Source organism: Alligator sinensis, unplaced genomic scaffold, assembly GCF_000455745.1.
Source record: "Alligator sinensis unplaced genomic scaffold, ASM45574v1 scaffold96_1, whole genome shotgun sequence".
In the NCBI taxonomy this organism is placed as follows: Eukaryota; Metazoa; Chordata; order Crocodylia; family Alligatoridae; genus Alligator; species Alligator sinensis.
In genome coordinates this window covers 1,217,432-1,236,980 of record NW_005842402.1, presented here as the reverse complement: position 1 = coordinate 1,236,980, position 19,549 = coordinate 1,217,432, and the positions used below count along the sequence as shown (strand labels likewise).

General features: G+C 40.5%; 1 protein-coding gene across 1 annotated transcript in view; it reads right to left on the bottom strand.

The window, feature by feature from the left end:
• Positions 1-9,534: 9,534 nt before the first annotated feature.
• KIAA0408 (KIAA0408 ortholog) overlaps positions 9,535-19,549 on the bottom strand; it is an 18,519-nt gene continuing 8,504 nt past the window's right edge. The window contains exons 6-9 of the mRNA XM_014522837.2: positions 16,243-16,356; positions 13,408-13,522; positions 9,718-9,828; positions 9,535-9,630 (exon numbers count right to left, since the gene is read on the bottom strand). Coding sequence (XP_014378323.1) covers positions 9,535-9,630; positions 9,718-9,828; positions 13,408-13,522; positions 16,243-16,356 — 436 coding nt within the window. The remainder of the gene's footprint in view (positions 9,631-9,717; positions 9,829-13,407; positions 13,523-16,242; positions 16,357-19,549) is intronic.

Genomic DNA, 19,549 nt, shown 5'->3' with positions numbered 1-19,549 from the left:
CGAGGCCACTGCTGTGTAGGATGACATCACCAACTGGTAGAAAAAATGGTCCTGTAGGTAGAGGGGGTTGGGAATACCAACCTAAGACAGAAAATGGACTACCCCTGGGAAAGGGGAAATCCAGTGTACTTACGTGGGGTGTGCACGGAGGCGTAGACCAGATGCTGATATCTTGAGCCATGAACCTCAAGCACTGCAGGAGTCAAAAGGCGTAACCTGTGTCTGTGACTCTGGACATGATTTGGGCAGTAAAGGGAGCACAGATGTCCAACTCCAGCTCTGGGGGGAAGTGGGTGGCCCTGAAAGGGAAGAGAAAGGAAGAAAGAAATGAGTTTGCTGTAGAATTAGGTGAAAGTGTTTTGGCAGTTTGACCCTAATAAGGCCATTAACTGAAACTAAGTGAGGCCCTGGGGGCAGATTGATTGATCTGAATACAAACTGTGTTGGACACAGCTTGGAGGGTAGTCCATCAAGCAATCCATGGACTGTACCAGAGAAGGCTTGTGGGGGAAGAGTCCTTATTTGAGCTTGAGAGTAGAAAAATGAATTAATTAAGCACTTGGAGTGCAGGTGTTGCTCTGAGGATTCTGAGAGACGGTTGTTGGCTCAAGGTTTGTACTTTGGTAAAAGAACCTGGGAGTCCTTGAGCTTAGGTAAAAATATATAGGAGAATAATTGATCAAGAGGACAGACTCCATTGAGGGGAACTCTGAAGTGTTATAAGAGGAATAGAGGGTGAGGTGAAGATTATCAGGAATGTGACCTGGATCACTGAGAAAGTCTGATGTTGACTGAGCCTGAATTGTGATGTGGAAGTTGCTGAAGAGGTGTACAAAGAGGTCCTACTCAATAATTTCTGTTTTGATTGAATTTGTACATTTGTGGGATCATCCCTGATCAAGATAAACCAGGGGGAATCCCAGTCAAAAGAAAAGGCATTTGAGAGGGTAAATATTAAGATTCATAATTATGAGTGGTGGTGAGTGATGGGCCAAGGTGTAGGGGAGGAGGATCCCTGGAAAAGACCAATTGTAAAAACTAGCAGGGAGTAATCTCTCTCAAGCCAACGTTCCTTTTGTCCACAATAATAACAGCAAAGTGTCATGAGCAATAAATTAAAAGACAGTGGAGTGTTAACCCTAGCTTGGAGATTGAGTGGGTGATCAGTCAATATCCCTGCTACATGGTGGTTTATGAGAAATGAAGCTCCCATGGCTGAGATAATAAGTGGGCTCAGTTCACAGGTCTGGCACAAATTTCAATTTGTTTTTGGGAAAGTCACTTAGGGCCATTACATTTTGTGACAAGTCCAAATGCAGATGTAACAGGAACCATTACAAGTATCTAAGATAAATATAAGGAAAATTACCTGGGGGCTGGTGTCTTTTTCTTTCCTCTGAAACATGTGGTGTTAATCATTATGAATAACAGGGCACATCTACACATGCATCAATGTGCCATTGCTACTGTGCATTAAGTTTAGTACTTCTAATATAAGGTACTAACTAAATACACAGTAGCTGGTGCTATTGCACAGTAGCACTGTCACGTGGTCTTTTTGTGATGCTTAATGCATAGTAGACTAATTCTACTGCATATTAGCCTGGCTTTTGCTGTGATGTGCTAATGTACAGTCGAATGACTCTACTGCGCATTAAGAGTCTTTTATAGAGGTGCCCACTGGATCCTAGAGGAGGTGGACTACGGGTATTGCAGTTCTCATGTGCTTCATACCTCCATATTGGGTGTCTCTTTGGGATATTCCTTAAGGACTGCTCACTGTATTCTCTATTATTAATTTATATCTCAGCTTCTTCCACTGTTTCTTGAATGGTAAATCTTAAATATTGAAGCATTAGAGCAGCAGTCTTAGAGTGAATCCCATGGACCAAATATTCCTATGGAATTCTCAAATGGTGCCTGTAGCTCTCTGTGCCTTCAGTATGGAAGAACAGCTCAGAACTATATCCCCAGCATGCACTATCATAATGCACTCAAAGGGTACATCTACACAAGACACTTTACTGTGCAGCAGACTAATTTGCTGTGCAATAAAATGCCACCATCTACACATGCATGGCCATTAGGGTACAGAAAACTCATTTACTGTGCTGTTGGATAGTCCTGCCAGATACAATGGGTATCCAGTAGAGCAGTAAATTACTGCGCATAAATGCATATGTAGACAGTGATGTTGGGATTAGTTTACTCTGGCTCAAATTGGGCAGGAGTATGTTCAGTTAGATTAATTGAACATGTAGATGTGCCCAAAATGGAACATATTACACATATCAGAACCCATTATCTCTGCAAACAAACATTTGTATTAATAACCAGGCAGATCAGATTTGATCTTCAGGTTCCCAGCAAATTTTTAATGGTGCTTTTGGCACAGCAAAGTTTGGATAACACTGTATTACATTGTAATAGACAAATTATAAGAACGGGAGGCAACTATATTTTTGACTCCGCAGTCTGCACAAAATCTGTATATAAATCACATGGCAAAATCACAAGACACCGTCTGGCATTATGTTTTACTGCACTTGGATAATCAAGTCATTCTCATTTGTTCATGTTCCAGCCCCTTGAACAAATACCAGCATCCTTGTGTCACTCCAGTTCAGGCTGGCCCATCACCATATACAATTTGGCAGCTTTCTCTTAAGTTAGGAAATGTCAACAGGGAAGGGGAGGGGAGAAAAGAAGCGAAGAGAAAAGACAAAAACTTTTCTAGCTGTTGGTTTCTCTTCTTTTGTGGCATGCTCTGTGAGAGCTCTGTTGGCAATCCCCAGAGCTTCATTTCACTAAAACATATGACTCTGTTAACTGTGCCTGCTTGGCACTTGATTAAAGATGTGCTGAGAAGAGCACAATTAAGTTTAAAAGTTGTGTGTATCCAAACTCTTAATTAGAGCAGGAGAATAAGTATTGTAGATTTGGTGCCTACTGCATTGAATATGGCAAAAACAATTGACAAAAAGAACCCAGGTCTTCCTCCTTCCAGTTCAGTATTCTGGGCAATATATTCTCTTATTTGCTCTATCTCTCTAGTTCTGTGGCCCATGCACTCTTGGCTGTAAAATGGCCCAACTTCAGTATAAGGGGTGGAGAATGCCCCATGCTGAGTGATTAGTGTGTTCTCCTTAGGCCAAAGTAACATGCCTTCATGAGAGCACTGAGCTCAGCCACTAAGCTGTTCTCCCCCAGGCAGGCACAAGCAAGTGGCTGGCCATGTTTTCTAATTAAAATTGTCATGGATGTTGTGATTTGTGCTAACCTCAATGCTGCCAGGCAGTATTAAGTGCCCTCTCAGAATGTATACCATATTTATGGTGTCCCCTGAGAAAGCATATCATATTTGTACCATTCAGGGTTCTCAGACACAGGACAGTAAAAATTGTGAATCTCAACCAGCTTTAGGCACAGGAGTTTTAGGTGCTTAGGGGATACCTCAAACAAGATGGCAGTTCCTCTGGGCATATGCAGGAGCAGAACTTCAGGGATGCAAGTAGCTTTTCTGCTGAAAACTTACGCACCCATAGACTCTCAGGTGCTTAAGTGTAGTACTTGTAGATCATTTACTCGGATTTACATGCCCGAACTCCACCAGGATTGACCTTCAGATGCCTAAGTGCTTCTGGGGATAGAGCCTGTGTGCCCATTAGAAAGAGCTTGAATTTCAAATTTTGGAGTAAAAAGAGTGAAAGCATCTCCCATGCCATTGGCCTACAGACCATAGGTTGAAATAGGCTTGCACAAAATGGTCATAAAGTTAAATCATTTCAGACATCTTTTCCTTGGAATTTTGTTAAAGCCAACAGTTATTCGTTGCTACTGCGCAGTAGCATCAGCATCAAGGTTTGTGACTGCTGACACTATGTCATCATAACAACAAGCTATGTCACTTTAGCTTGTCACTATGGCAATGTAGCATCTGGTGTAGAGATGCCCACTGTGAAGTAATTTGCCTAATTATAAACTGAACAAATCTATTGCCCTGTGGCTGCAATCAGGATAACATAGCTTTTAAATATATTCATATATAATAATGGAGAGAAGAGTGTAAAGGCACTGATATACCATGGTGATGAACAAGGTGTACAACTTGGATTTGATACATAGTACAGCTTCTCATCTCCTCAATGACCTAGGCCCATTCAATACAGGCCAGATTTGGTCACTCTTTGTTCATGGTGATTAGTTTCCTGCTCTCTTAGTAGTGTGCTGAGAATCTACCTTGTTCCCCCTGTGCCTCATTTCCCTTCAGCTGAGAAGTGGGAGCATCAGGGCTAAGACCTGCTTCAAAGGGGTGTGGAGATGAGCTACCTAGCACTGCTCTCATGAAAAACCTTGTGTCAGTTCATAGTGCAATGATTTAATATCTGATAGAGTTTCTTTTCTGAGAACCATGGCCAGTTGATGCAGGGAGGTTGACTCAATGATCCTGTGGTCTTTTCTGTTTTTAGGTTTATAACTTCTCCATAGATCACTGTAATTTATTCCATCTTCAAAACAAAGTCTAGATATTAGAAATCCTTCTTATGTGACAACAGAAAATAACTTTGCAGTCCAGCACCTGTCAAAAAATTATGGAAAGGGAAGAATGTCCTGCTTATATTCATCCAACGGAAAGCAATGAACAGTATGTTTTTAAGCTATATTAAATCCAAAGAAAATGAAGACCAAGCCTTATGTATTTCTGCCAAATAACTTAGGAATTCAGGAATGGTATTTCCTTTTTTCATTCCTGCTGCAGCTAGCCTTTCTGTTATATCCAATTAGTCAACAAAAGATCATGCCATTGTCGTGAACAACATTTTTCTTTTTTTGCTGCCAGTTACATATTACTTACAGAAAGAAACTCAGCAAGAGCAGAGGTGAGGTTGCATTTTAGCAGTGTCACTGCAATAGTTAAGCTAATGAAAAATCTACTATCCCTTTTCAAAAAATGTTAAATCAATTAAACAGGGGACTGCCCATGCATCCTTTCAAGGTAAAAAGGGTTCCAGAAACTAGTGGCTTCTGTCACATAGCCTAACTAGATGCTGGGAACCAATGGGAAATCTCCATTCCTTGAGTACTACAGAGAACATTTCAATATAGATTCATACATTCTTCTTTCTACACAAGAACTTGGTGCAGTGCTGGGAATTTAGTAATGACTAGAGAGTAATTCCATTAATACCTTTTTTTTATATTTCCCATTGATCAGAATGTTTATTTGAAGCCTAACAGTGCGAGTGTTAGCTCTTTCACTAAGTTGGCAGAAATCCTTATCACGCAGGTGGAGCTTGTCCAGAATACTGCCACTTCTTCTTCAACTTTAGCTATCAGGTGCAAACCTGCAAGCACATTGATTTCATGAGTTAGGCCTTGTAGGTTAGGAGGATGTGAAACGTTTGCAAAGAATCCTGCACCAGGCAAAATGTTTCAAGTTTCTTTACAAGCTCTAAACCCTGATAATATTTGTTAAAAGGTGTCCAATTCTTGGCTTCACTTCAAAATTATATAAAGTTCAGCTTCAGCCAGGGAAGCCAGGACACGCTTGGCAGCTTGACTGGAGGTCTGCTGTGAGATTTTAGGCTGATTCAAACACACTCCCTGTCTAAAAAATGACAGAATTAAAGAGGGACCTAACCACAGACCTGGAATTAAGTACTCCTTTCCTTCCAAACTGATCCAAATGTGGAGCTAAGCTTTACAGCTGGATCCTGTTTACATAATGAAGTGAATCAAAACTCTGCATCCACTCACCCGGATTTGGAAGAATTTAAATCTGTCTCCAAATGACCTGTTTGTCTTCAAAATCAAAGCAAAACTCAAGCTAGGAGCAGGTGCAAATAATCAAAATGGCACCAATGAAGCATATTGTCTGACCCATTGTGAAACAAATTCACAATGTTTCACAGGGATCTAATGTAGATATACTCATGTGTCAGTAACTGGAGAGAACACAGCACTATAGTTGCCAGTGCCATACATGTACTGTGGATAATTGGAAGGGCTGACCCACTGGAGTCAATGAAATTACTCCCATTCACATGATCTTTGATTTGGTTAAACAGATTTTAGTCACATGTTAGGCTGTACTGAAATCATGAGATATTATTTTTATACTTGGATAAATTGTCAGTGAAAGCAACAGATGCCCACATGATGCTCGTCAAAGGGCAATCCTGGGGTTATTTGTGCAACAGAGAATGTCAGAAGCATTCTGAAAAGGCACTTACTTGCAAGACACCTGGATTTGTGAGCTGTTGTTAAGACGTAAGGCCTCTATGTGGCACTGAGTTCTGTATAAACAGGTCTCCGTAAAACCCCTGTGCAGGCAGTTAATGGGTCAGTACAGAGAGCTCCCTAGAGCTCAGCACAGGTTGTTACTTACAGGACTTAACCTTCTTATAACATTCTGACTTGACTTAAGAGTTTCTACATGAAAGGAAAAAAGAAGGGAAACAATAGAACATATAGTGTGAGTGTGAGTGTGTGTGTGTGTGTGTGGGGCAGTATGGAGAAAAAGCACATTGAAATACTAAACTATTCTTTTCTTATATATCACAGAACATCATGTGCTGCCTCCAGCATTACATCAGACAGCTTCTCTGGGGCTTACTTCAGTGCATGTCTCCTATTAAACCAAGCAGTCTAGACAAAAATAAAAAGGATGTGCTAATGTTGAATGGCATCTCCTAGGAGAGAAAAAAAAAGTATTTGGCTTTTAGCTGTTAATAGGAGGCCTGGCGACCAAGATGATTTTTCCTAATCATGAGACCACTGCTATTCTTAGTTTCCAAATATTTCAAATTACTTTCATTGCCCATTTTCCACATGTAAAAAAAAAAAGGAAGGCAAAAAATCTTGTTTGTTTCTCAGAGAAAAGCTTAAAGAAAAAGTTTAGTTAGAAAAGTCGTGATCAATCTCTTTGGGGATTTTAAATGGTTCCCTTCTCCTCTACTATACTTACTGCCCAGCTTGGATTGCTGCACTGTGCACATAGCTTAGCTTTCGGTTGAATAAGGAATTCTTCCCACTTGTGCTAGTCTGTCATGAAGTCTTGCTGTGTGCTAAAGCTGCAGAACTCCATCCAAACGGTGCTTGTATTTCAATGGTGGGTGCGGTGATCCCTGTACATAAAAGAGAAAATAATCTCCTCTTGTTTAAGATGAAAAAGCAGTAACAAGCATGCAACAGTAAGTGCTTAATATTGGGGAGAAGACCTTAACCATCAGTATTCCCTCGGACATAGAAGATACCATGCATTCTAGAGTCTGAGTGCTTGGGGTGGGTGAGGCAATGGAGAAGAGGAAGGGCAGGGCCAGGTGGAGAAGTTGATCCAGCTGGTCGCTTTAAGCTCATTCCCTTGCTGACCTCTGGAAATTCCTGTAAGTATTTAAGTTCCACAAAATGACTCTGAGATTTCTGACCTCTAGTGGCAGGAGGAGGAAGCACAGCTTCTAAAGGAATCATGCCAGTTACTCACACGAGTAGTGCTATTCTGGTTGTACTGGGATAACAAAGGGGAAGTCAACCTGTACTCGACCCATGATGGAATGACATTGCATAGACTCTGTAGTGTCTACACACAAAGATTTCTGGGTCTTATCTCCCTACGTTTTTTTTTTCCCCACAAGAGGCAAAACCAGGGTGAGAGCTAGTACTTTTAACCTTCTTTAAGAGGAACTGGTTTATTTGTAAATATAGACACATAATAGATCATATGTCTGTACTAAATGGGGCTTGATAGTGATACTTGAATATGCACACAATGGTATCTTGCACCATGAGTAGCTTTATCAGATATAATGGACTTTTTGTGGAGAGAGGTGCTAAATAGTGTGCCTATCAGCACTGCAAATGTACATCTAGGCCACAGCAAATACACAGGACATTGGAAATTCTAAAGGGCCAGGCTATGCATCCTTTACTTTCACTGATAGTTACTCTCATGAGTAGTCTTATTGACTTTAGAGGAACCATGTATAGCATATCTCACCAGCAAAAGTAAGGGATTTCCAATCTAGCTCAGACTGAATTTGAAAAAATAATTGGATACAGGGGACAAAAAAGTCCTCCCATTGGTATGTGTGTATCTGCCTATAAGGGGCTTTGATCTTCAGTTTTTGATTATTTTCCAAAATTCTGCACTATTTCAGTCTCTTTTAACACTAAGGCTGGTGACCTTTTGGAAGCATGGCATGCTGGTAGAAGTAGAACTAGTGGCTCTGCATGGTCTTCTGTATTAGTACCATGCCCAGTGTTTGTAGAATGTATATCAGACAACTAAAAGAAATAAGAGGTTTTTATTGAAAATCCTTTCCTGCTACAAATCTGGTTTAGCTGATTCCAACTGTGGTAATTGCTTCAATGGAGGGAACTTTTCCTTAAATGCATTGTTAAATGATGATGCAATGAACCCATGGTCCAATACATAGAGAAACTACCAGATGTCTGCAAGGATCAAATGTGAAACCTTATGTACCAGAAACACAGGGCAACCTGTTGAGTTATAGGCCCCCCCATCAGTACTGACGAAACAGCTGCTTATGTCATTACTAAGGCCAAACACTAAAGGAGACACAATCCCATGCATTGGATAAGTGCATTTTGTATTTTCCTCCACTAGACAATTTTATCTGGGATGCTCAGATGTTTATGTCCTGTCTCAGGTCCCATTTTGTAATGAGTCCTGGCTGTGTACATACAAGCCATCAGCAGGGAACCAACCCCAGGCACCTTTACTGCCCAAAACATAAGCTTTTGTCACCTGAGTTAAATAAAAACACAGCAGCTCATAGTTAGCTGGTGGGAGAAATCATGAAAAAAACTGGAAACCTTTGTATTACAGTTGCACATTTTCTTTTCATTCTCTTTTGCCTAGCAACTAGCATAGAATTTAATACAAAATGACACGTATGTGATCCCAATTTACTATTTCAAATAATAATAACAGATCTCATCATAACAGATCCTGCCATTTGAATGTGATTATTTCTCCAAGTTCATTTCCTGCTCTCTCTGCAAACAATTAAGTATGATAGTACTTGCTGAAAGAGTAACTGAAATCCATTGCTGGCCATTGATTCAGACCTACGTATATTTACTATCATTTCAGTTTCATAAGAAAAATCTTAATATAACTATTCTTGCTGTAACTCCCCTGGTGACTCCAACTGCCTCATGAGAGAATAAGTACAAGGTAGCATTTGTGCTATCTTGAGGAGCATCAAGAGTCACTTAAAAGGAGTGCCTTGAAGGAACCATACTGCCTCATCCTTGAGTGGGGAAAAGCAAATCAAATACCCTCTACACAGTGAACCAACCTTATCCCATGACAACTCCTGCTGCTACTTAGCCACTTTATGGTGGCTGTTGTCTCTAGGAAAACTACCAGGGAAAACGTCTTTCCTAGAAGAAAGCTTAGGCATTGCAACGATGTCCCCATGTAGGAGAGGGTAGCATAGATTTGGCATGAAGCCAAAATCACTGAAGCCTTTCCTCCCTCACTACCTGCCATGACCAATATTTCAGTCCTTAGCATAGTGGAGCAAAATACTCATCACATGACACTTTATAGGAATGCCCGTACTTTGCGGTACTAAAAGACTCTTCCCTGTGCAGTGCTGTTTCCTGTGGATGAAAAGGGAGTTCTGATAAAACAAGGATGTCGCTGAAAGGATTTATAATCTACATGCAGAACAAAATGCCTATTCTTACATTGTCAATGTTAATTTTGAAAATATGAGCATTGATCATTTTGTATTTACTTATGCAACAATGTGCTGCAATGAAGAAGTAAAACTGCAATTTGGGGTCTAAAAGAGGTATCTGTGGAAGAAAAAACATACTACTGGAAATTTCACATGACAGTTTATACAGTATAAAGGAGTCTTTTCTTAGGAGTGAAGAATTAGCCACAACATTAACTACTAAATGGGTGTGTCTACGTGAGATGCTAACTGTGCAGCAGCCTAATAACACTGCTTAGTAGTGTGCCAGGCAACAACCTTGCTAATATACTAGTGTGCAGTAGTATTAGGTTATTGTGCAGCTAGTGTCCATAAAAACCCATGTGCTGATGCTACTGCACAGTAGCACCAGTTACTACACATTGATTTAGAACTTAGTTATGCAAGTACTAAACTGAATGTGCAGTAACTACAGGTTTCCCTTGCTTTATGCTGTACATGCGTTCCTGGAAAACAGGGCATAACTCAAATTCACATAAAGGGAACCCACTTTACAATGTAACAAATAGGGATACATTCCAAAACCTCGACTGTACTAACCCCCAGGCCCATTTCTACCACTTTTACAAGACAATTTTGGTGCTCACCAACAGCAGACAGACACTACACACAAGCACAGGGCACTATCATAATTGGGATGGCAACTACAGAAACATGTGTCGCAGGCAATGAGTATGGGGCACCTATCCATACAGGAGACTATATTTTGGTGTGCATCGATCCCACAGTGCACTGAAAAAGCAGCTGACTGTGGGCTTCAGCCACACTGATTGCATAAGAATGAATTTACCTTGCATATAAGAAATTTTTGGTATAAAAAGGGTCATTACATAAGAGCGAATTCACACATATAGAACCCACATAAAGCAAGGGAAACCTGTACAGTGCATTAATGAATGTGTAGATGCACCCAGTGGGTCTACATGACATGCTCATAGTGATGAGCTATGGCGATGTATCTTATTGCTATGGCTATGTAGCACTGGCAGGCACTAACTGTGAAACAATCCATGTGTCACCAGGACTGCACAGTACTAGCGGGTACAGCAAGTACTAAATGACTGTGCAGTACCAACTGCAGAGTGGAGCGCATCTGTACATGCACCCACTGTGTAGCATCTTGATATTAGTTCCTCTATTCTCTGATTTTTATTTGTACATTTTGATTTTGTTCACATTGTTCAGGTTGTCTTTCTCTATGGAAATTCCAGTACAATACTGTTTTGAGTAACATGACATCAAAGCACTGTAAGTGAGAACTCCCCTTGCCACATATCTACTGAGTGAACCATATACATTAGGAACACATTTCTGCTAATGCAGGTAACTTTGTAAAGGAGGAAAGAGGAGAGAAAGTAAACCTCAGAAACAGACAGATTATCATTTCAAAGTATGAGAGTAACAAGTTTTATATAGTATATGACATTAACAGTTGATGAAGAAAGTTCATTTCCAGTAATGCAAAACAATAAAACAAGATCTAATATAGTTGTTGATGGCAACAGTTATTTCAAGAGGCTTAAGAACAAGATGTGCTGGGAAAAATACTTTGACTGCAGTACAAAGAGAAAATCCTACAGTATGGCATATGCATACAGACCAAAGGCAAGGGCCTACATGGAAAATATACATCCACTGGGAATCAAGAAGTTGTAGAAAAGGACAGATGCAAAACGTTTCTTAATTTTAGCGGAGGAAAATAAATACCTTCCACCTTTCATTTTAAAGAGCGAGTACACAAAGAGATTACAGATTATTCCTGTAGAGAATATTGACAGTATATTAGGTAGAATTGTATATTACAGGCCTTAATACCAAAGAAATTATTTGCATAAAAACACTGAGAAAATTGCATTCATTTTTTCATGCTAGGAAATTTTGGGTTGGTTCATAAATTAAATATGGGATAGAACTGACCTGCCTGCTTTGTATGCTGTGGAATTTGGCAAAAAGTGATACTGAAGCCGTTTGGAATCAAGATCCCTATTTACAGAAACACATTCTTAAACTGACAGTTGTGTACATACTTAACAAAATGAAAGGATAATAGAAAGACAACAGTTCTCAGAAGAGCACTAGCAAATTATATTACAGTACCTGGCAATTATAGCAGCCAAACAGTAATTATAATGACCCTCCTACAGCATGCACAGTGGACACAGTTAATTCTGCTGCCAACAAACAACTAACAAAGTACTGGTTTCATCACTTTTGTGTCATTTAAAATGTACTCTTTATATGAAGATTATCACAAACACAGCAATGATAAATCATCTGCTGGAAATCTATCACAAGTTAAAGAAAGAGGGAGGATATGTGAAGATTTCTTTGGAAGAAATTTCCCCTCCATTTTTTTCTCTCCCTGTTGGAGGCTTCTGTCTCTCAGCCAAAGTGGTTGGTCAAGGATAGTCTCCCTTTCTAAGGCCTGGTCTACAAATTGATTTTGCCCTAATTTAACACAATTGGTTTAGAAATTCATGTAGGAAAATGTGTGCAACTTTTATGCATACACAAGGCTTCAGGCCTGTTTCTGTGTGTTTTATGTCCATAATAAAATCAGATGGAGATAGAATTATTACTTTGCACTACGTAACAGAAAAATACCTTCCCTTTAGGAACTAACTATCCAGGAAGAGAGGCAGCTGATTTGTAGAGATAGACACATTTTTCAGTACTTAGGAAGTGCTTGACTCCTCTGTGTTTGAGGGGATGAAATTTAAAGTATTCCTTTCCTGTTGCCATTTATTTATTAGCTATCTTAGGCTTTTATGATGTTGAAAACCCTCTGGATTTATTTCTGAGACAAATAAACAAGCCAGTGCCCTCAATTCAAGCAGTATGGAGACTCTTACAACAGTTCAAGAATCCTCAACAAGAGAGCACAAGTCTACGTTCAGACTTTAACCAACACATGGAACAATAACATTAAAGCTGTCATTTTGACAAAAAGGTTCACAAAAGAGCAATGGAGACAATGCCCCACTCAGGTGACTTATAGTTCTTTGCTGGGGAATATCTTCCCACACCCCACCAGTCTTCTCAACTACACCTAAAGTGGGAGAAGTGGAAGCAAACTAGAACACCTTTTTGCAGCTTCAATAGTGTACACCATATCATTAAGGTTGCTTAAGAGGGCTGCTGAACTGTGGATATCACTACAGTGGTTACAGCTACAAAGAAGGCATCTCTAAAATATGTTCTAAAATCAATATATCCAGCTAGGTATGTAAATATAGCACAATATCATTGTGGTATCTAAATGTCAAAATTAAGGTATATGCACCAGAGGGATGTGCAAGATCTTGACAAAGCAGACTTACCCTTGACCTGTTAGTTCATCTCCATAACCTTCTTTCAAATAAAGTTACATATGTGAGGGCATGGTGTAGGATTTGGTTCCTTTCTAGGTTATTCAACAAACTGATGTAGATTGCAAGTGGGAGAAAAATTAATTAAACTGAAGAAATATCCTAACTGGCTTGTAAAAGGGGAAATTGATCATCTATGCTGCTTGCTTCAAACAAAAGCGCACACTTATTGTTCAAAGTAATACGGAAACTTCATTTAAATTGCTTGATCTCAACCTGAAGGGAACTTGAGGAGCATAACCTGCTAGATTAGAAATATGAGTGTACAGAACTTTCTTATACAAACTCACCTTATCTTCAGCTTTAGCACCACAGAGGCATGTTAAAGGTGAATTTGCAAAGATACTTTGGGGACTTGCACAATTAGATTCAATGTTTTCTTCTAAAGCATCCGGAAAGTTGTAGCTGTAGGGAATTAACAGAAGCCCAAACTAGAATTAGGACAAATAGGAATAGTCTATAGGTCTCTTAGCCTTTTTTTTATTTATTCATACATATTATTATTCTGCCCCCATGCATTTTCTGTGTGATTTCGCTGCAAGATATTTTGTCCTCCAATACAGTGACCACAAGTCCTACTCACCAACCTCTAGCTAAGTTTGCAGAAAGAGGTATATGATTGCAGTGTTTAAATATTGTTATGATGTTTCCTTCCTTTTGGTCATAAAACAGACCAGCAAGGCTATACCAGTAAAGTACTCTGAGCACAGTTTTTGCTACATAGGCAGCTTCCTTGTGGATGGAACACTAGCTTTATGGCTAGAATGTCTTCTCCTTCTGATAACTCTTAGTGTCCAGGAAGCTACTGTTTCAACTGCCTGGGCTGCAGTGCTACAGAACATGCCCTGGCCTCTTGTTTTCTCAGGCTTAAAATACCCAGTTGTGCAGAAGGATTGAAGGGTAAAATCCTTTTGAGAAATGACAGCCTTCATATTTTGGATCTTCATGTGCCAAGAGGACAGTAAATCACTACCAGGATAAGCCCATTCATGCTCCCCATGGTACCATCTGAACAATTGCACCAATATGTTACCAAAAGTCTATACTCTCTCTAAAACTACACCTTTTCTTACATACCCTTAACAGGATTTCAATGGATTGTGGGATTTTCCTTGAAATTCCCATATGTGTACTGCATTGTTTCAGAGGAAGGGGAAAAAAGTGCAAGATACTTAGCCCACATCCAGCTCACCTTTGGACACATAAATGGCACTTACAGGGTTAACTTTAGGCTTTTGGGCCAAAAAATGGGAGGGTCTTCTTCCTCTTCCACCTCTGCTATCAGGCAGTCACTAGTCTGTGACTTATACTTCAGGGGCTTATGCAAAGTTATCTGACTTCCCTGGTGGATTACAACACCACACAAGTGGCTGCAGCCACTCTTGAACATGCTCAGAAGGGTAAAGTGAATTGCACGGGGGAGTATGGTCTAAAGTCTAAGTAGCCTAAAATACCACATTTGTAGCTAAAGGTAGATATCTGATCTGATATTCCATTCAAAATACAGGCAAATCAAGGAGGAGGTCATTCAAAAGCAATTCTCTGAAAGCAATGCTAAATGAGATTTGTCAGATGTGGAAGAAGCATCTTTTTGTTCCTTAGAAACTGTGCTTGTTATTCAAGGACAGTGCCGCTATGCCTCCTGCAAATCACTTAGCATGGGTACAAAAAACTCAGAAACAAAAGCATTGAAGAAGAGTGCTGAGTAGTGTTGATATTTCATTCAGATGGTAGGAGGGAATAAGCCAGGCTACACACGTAGCATTCTAACAGCCAATAATATAGACAGATGATGGCAAAAACATACTTCTAATGCCATCAGTCTAGGATTTCTGGCACCACAGTGATCACATCTCCTTCGGCTCCTGATGTAATATTTATGTACTGTGTGTAAGTGGTTGCCAGAATGCAAGTAAACTTCATAACTGACTGCCACTTATATAATTCATGGGAGCGGTAAGTTAGCAGTTGACTTATACATTTAAGTCTAGTAGCAGAGTAAGAAAGAATATAACTACAGCATTTGGTAATCACACTGTTCCTTGTTTTCCTGCCTTTACTAAAAATAAACACACTAAATTTTCTCTGCCTTAGCCAAACTTTAAATATAGAAATAGAAAGAAAAAAGTTTGAAAGAAATGAGCATGAGCCACCCTTTCCTTCCCTCCATAAATTGTATGCTACACTAAATGAAATTACTAAAGTTCAATCTCTACAGTCTGCAGGATGCTAAATTAAATGGCACATGTAAGCATCTAGGGTAGCTCACTGTTTCAGGAATGTCTGGGGTGTTGAAAAGGTTAATGTCGTACAAATCATGTAACATTTTAATTCAGAAAAACTATTTCCAGATATATTGACCTAGCATAGTAAGGGTTAGAAAACTTAGCAAGAAAGTTATCAAGCTTGACTGCAGAATCCACTGAGCTAGTCTGTTTCTGAAACATATTGTACAAGGTGTTTTCTTGCAGTTATAGTCACAAAAATGCTTATTTAGTTTGGTACATCAAATGCTATGCCTATGAACCTATGTAAAAGATATACAAAATACGTGTTGTCAGGACTGTATATTTTCAAACTTTGAAAATAAACACAAAGTATATATAGGCATATATGTTGTAATGTCAATGTCAACACTAGCACATAGTCTGTCTCTTCTAAATACAGACCTGTTTTCTTCCTATTCCAACACATGCACCTACAAACACATGATCATGCATACAGCTTTACATTCTGCTGTTTGCAGAAAAGTCAGAATATACAGCACTATACATTGTGTCAACTCAAATATATTGGCAAAACAAGAAGGATGTCATTCAAAAGAAATTCATCATGCCCTAGAAGAAAAACAGAAGAAAATTGGGGTCATAGTTATTTCATCAATAAAAACACTGAAGACTGTGATGATGATCTAAGATTCCAAATGCTTTGTCCATCAAGTCAAGCGACAGGGTTACTTTTGGACAATATACAACAGTGTACAACTGGTTGCTATAACAAATACAGAACACACAGCTATAATGAGGCATGGAGCTTTCATGTCACCACTTAATTCATCCTTGAGTTCAGAGTATTGAGTTCTCTAACCGAAGTGAGACAGAATAATTGTATGCAGTCCTTCTCACAGCAGGTGGTGCTGATGGTGATCTGGACGCCCATCTAGAAGGTAAGCGTCGGTTTGCTGGTCGAGCTGGCCGAGAGAAGCCTTTTCCAGATGAATATTTAGCTGGCACAGATATCTAGAACACAAATGAAACTTCTTGCCTTAACAAGCTATGACATAAAAAAGTCTTTCATGGAATAAAGTAACTTACACTAGGTGATCTCAGAACAGGTGGCCTTGGTCTGTTAAAAGGAACTGAGGATGTATATGAATAGCAGTGTATAGGATGTAAAAGAACAAATACTTCTATCTATAGAAATTTTCACATCAGTTACAGTCTGAGATATATGGAGACAAATTTCACACAAAAAGAAATGTAAGAAACTTTTAACTCATGCAAACTGTGAATTCATTAACTCTGAAGCTTCCTTTTTATTTTTTGGATACACTTTTTTAATGCTGCGCCATCAATGTAACCCAAACTGCAACCATACACCGAAGCATGATTCCACATACCTTTCAGGGATCTTTTGACGAATCCCCTTGCAGCAATCAGGTTTCATTAAACAGCATTGTGTTTCCATTAATGTGACATGTTGATGTACCTCATATGTTATTAATGACGACTAATTAGAAACACAGTGCTATAGCTGTGTTGAGAGCTTCACAGACACAGAAAAGGCCAGATTTAGATCTGGTCTTCAGGAGTAAATCTGCTGTCAATTTGGAGCATTTAAATATGGCCTGGTTCTTCAGTCCATGCACCATGTGCCATGTAGAGTTATTTAACTCTCCACAGTGTTAGAGAAGATGGATTTGAAATACTTCCTGTGTAATTAGCATTTATATACATTTGATGTAGCACTAAATGACAATCAGGCAGTGGAGAATCAGGCCTCTTGCTTTAGGAGAATTATTCTAGATTTACATCAATATTAAAAAAAGCATTATCTTGCTCAATGTTTTAGCTTAGGGTTTCCCTGCTGAAAATTAATTTTCCCATCAGACTTTCGCAGAGTGTTTAAAAAAAAAAAAAAAGATAAAGGAAAAAAGGTGCTTCAGCTTTTTGTCACTATGGTAAAAAAAAAGTTGCTTCTACTAAATATGATTATGTACTATGACAAAACTGATGCAAAAGTACACAGAAAGCAATCTCTAGTCGGATCCTCAACTGTTTAATTCAAGTTTAGCTCCACTAGTATCAATAGTGTTGTGCAAATTGGAATTATACCACCTGAACATTGGGCGCATCCCCACAAGTGCATGTGTGCAAGGGCGTGCTTTTTGTTTGGGACAAATAGCAATGGGACAAGAGACCTGGATGGGGTAGGGGAGGCTGAGGCCAGCACCCATGCTGGCCCCAGCAGCCTTACCTGAGGTCCTGGGTGCCTCCCAGGGCAGCAGGGTGCCAAGCCGGCCACTTGGAGCCTGGCCAGCAGCCAGAGTGTGACTCTGACTGGCCAGGCTTGGGTTTCAGGCATTGCCACCCCCCATAGAGTTGCTGAGCTTTAAATGAGTTAAGCTGTAATTTGTGAGGCACTTGAAGCTACATGAGGTATGCTTTGTGGTGTTCTAATAAATAGGTTGCCTGGGAAGATAGCAGTCACTGGCAGCGCCTGCAACTTCAAATACTTTTTCCGTAAAACATCTGTTTTGTTTCCGTTTATTTTGTTTCAGAATTTGAGAAAAGGACAAAAAAACTATATTTTGCCTGTAAAATATAACCAGATATAAAATGTGTCTACCCTCCCATCTTTCCTTCTTTTGAATCAATGCTGAAAAGATTTAGATTTGAAGAATGCATGAGAGAATGCTCCACTTCATCAATTTTGAAATTTAAAGAAGCCAACTCCTTTCCACCAATGGCAGCTTCATGTGATTCGTGGCCCAGGGAGAAATATCTCTCTGAAGAATGATGTTCTAACTCTCACAGGCTTTGCCACAACAGAGCATGTTAAAGCCCTTTGAACAGGCTTTACAAGCACTAGTCATATAAGGAAAGAAATGCACCAGATTCTGATGTAAGTTACACCCATAGTAATCTTACATAACTATGCCCAGGCAAGTGCAGGTAGCAAATTAACTGTGGAGAAGTTACTGTGCAGTAACACATGTGTAGATGGCTGACTGGGAGCAAATCTGCCCTTGGGAGCTGCCTGCTGCTGGAGTGGGCTCAGAGCTCAGAGCCTGGCAGAGACAATGTCTCCCTGCCCCAGCAGCAGACAGCTCCTGGCCCTGGCTCTGTGATCAGAGTGGAGGCTAGGAGACTGCTCCCTGCCCCCAGGAGCTGCCTGATGCTGGGACAGGTTCTGAGTTCACTTTGGCAGCAGATATCTCTCAGGGGCAAGAAGATTGTGAAGCTGATTTGCAGCTGGGTCCGGGAGCTCCCTGTATGGGTAGAGTTCCCCACTGAGCCTGGACCTGCCCCAGACTGGGACAGTTCCCCACCAGCCCCAGGCTGCACAGGGAAGTCTGCATGTGCAGCCCAGAGCTGGCTGGGAACTGTCCCATTTCAGGGCAGGTTTCAGCCAGACTGCAAGTGCACACTTTCCTGCACAGTCTGGGGCTGGTCATGAACTGCCCTGGTCTGGGCCAGGTCCCAACCCCACAGCTCTTGCCCAGCTCCATGCCACAATCAGGCAATCAGGGCATGGGGTTTGGAAAGACCTGTGGGGGAGAGGCAGGTCCCAGCCCCCTGCCCTGATCTGCCTGTGGGGCAGGTAGCAGCAAGCCCTGAGCTGGGCAGAAGTTCCCCACACAGCCTGGGGCTTATTGCTAGCTGCCCCACCGGTGGAACAGCTCCTAGCCACCCCAAGCTGAGCAGGGATTCCCTGCCCAGCTGGGGGCTCCCAATGTGTATAGGGAAGTAGACAGCTGTCTTTTGTTCCTGTGATCCCTGCCAGCCCCTGAGCTAGCACCCAGGGGGAGCCTGGAGCTCCTCATGGCTGCTGCAGGGGAGCAGAGCAGGGTGGGAGCAGCCCTCTCCTGGCTACTCCCATTGGGAGCATGTGTAGATATGCTCCCCAGTAGGCTTACTGCACAGTATTTTTACTGCGCAGTAAGCCTACTTCAAAGTAATTGCATGTGTAGACACATCACAGCGATCTAAATGTGGCACACAAGACTTTACTGGGGTCTTACTTATACTTCAGTGAAACTGCTGCTGATTTATCCATGTGTAAAAAAAGATCAGGATGCAGCCCAAAGCATCTTATTTTTCACAAATACATCAAATATCATTTTGGTCTGTCCCTGGAAAATGTTTGAAGTTTGTTTGAAAATTAAGTTCATTTACTTTTGTCAGCCTTATAAAATATTACCTCTGGTAA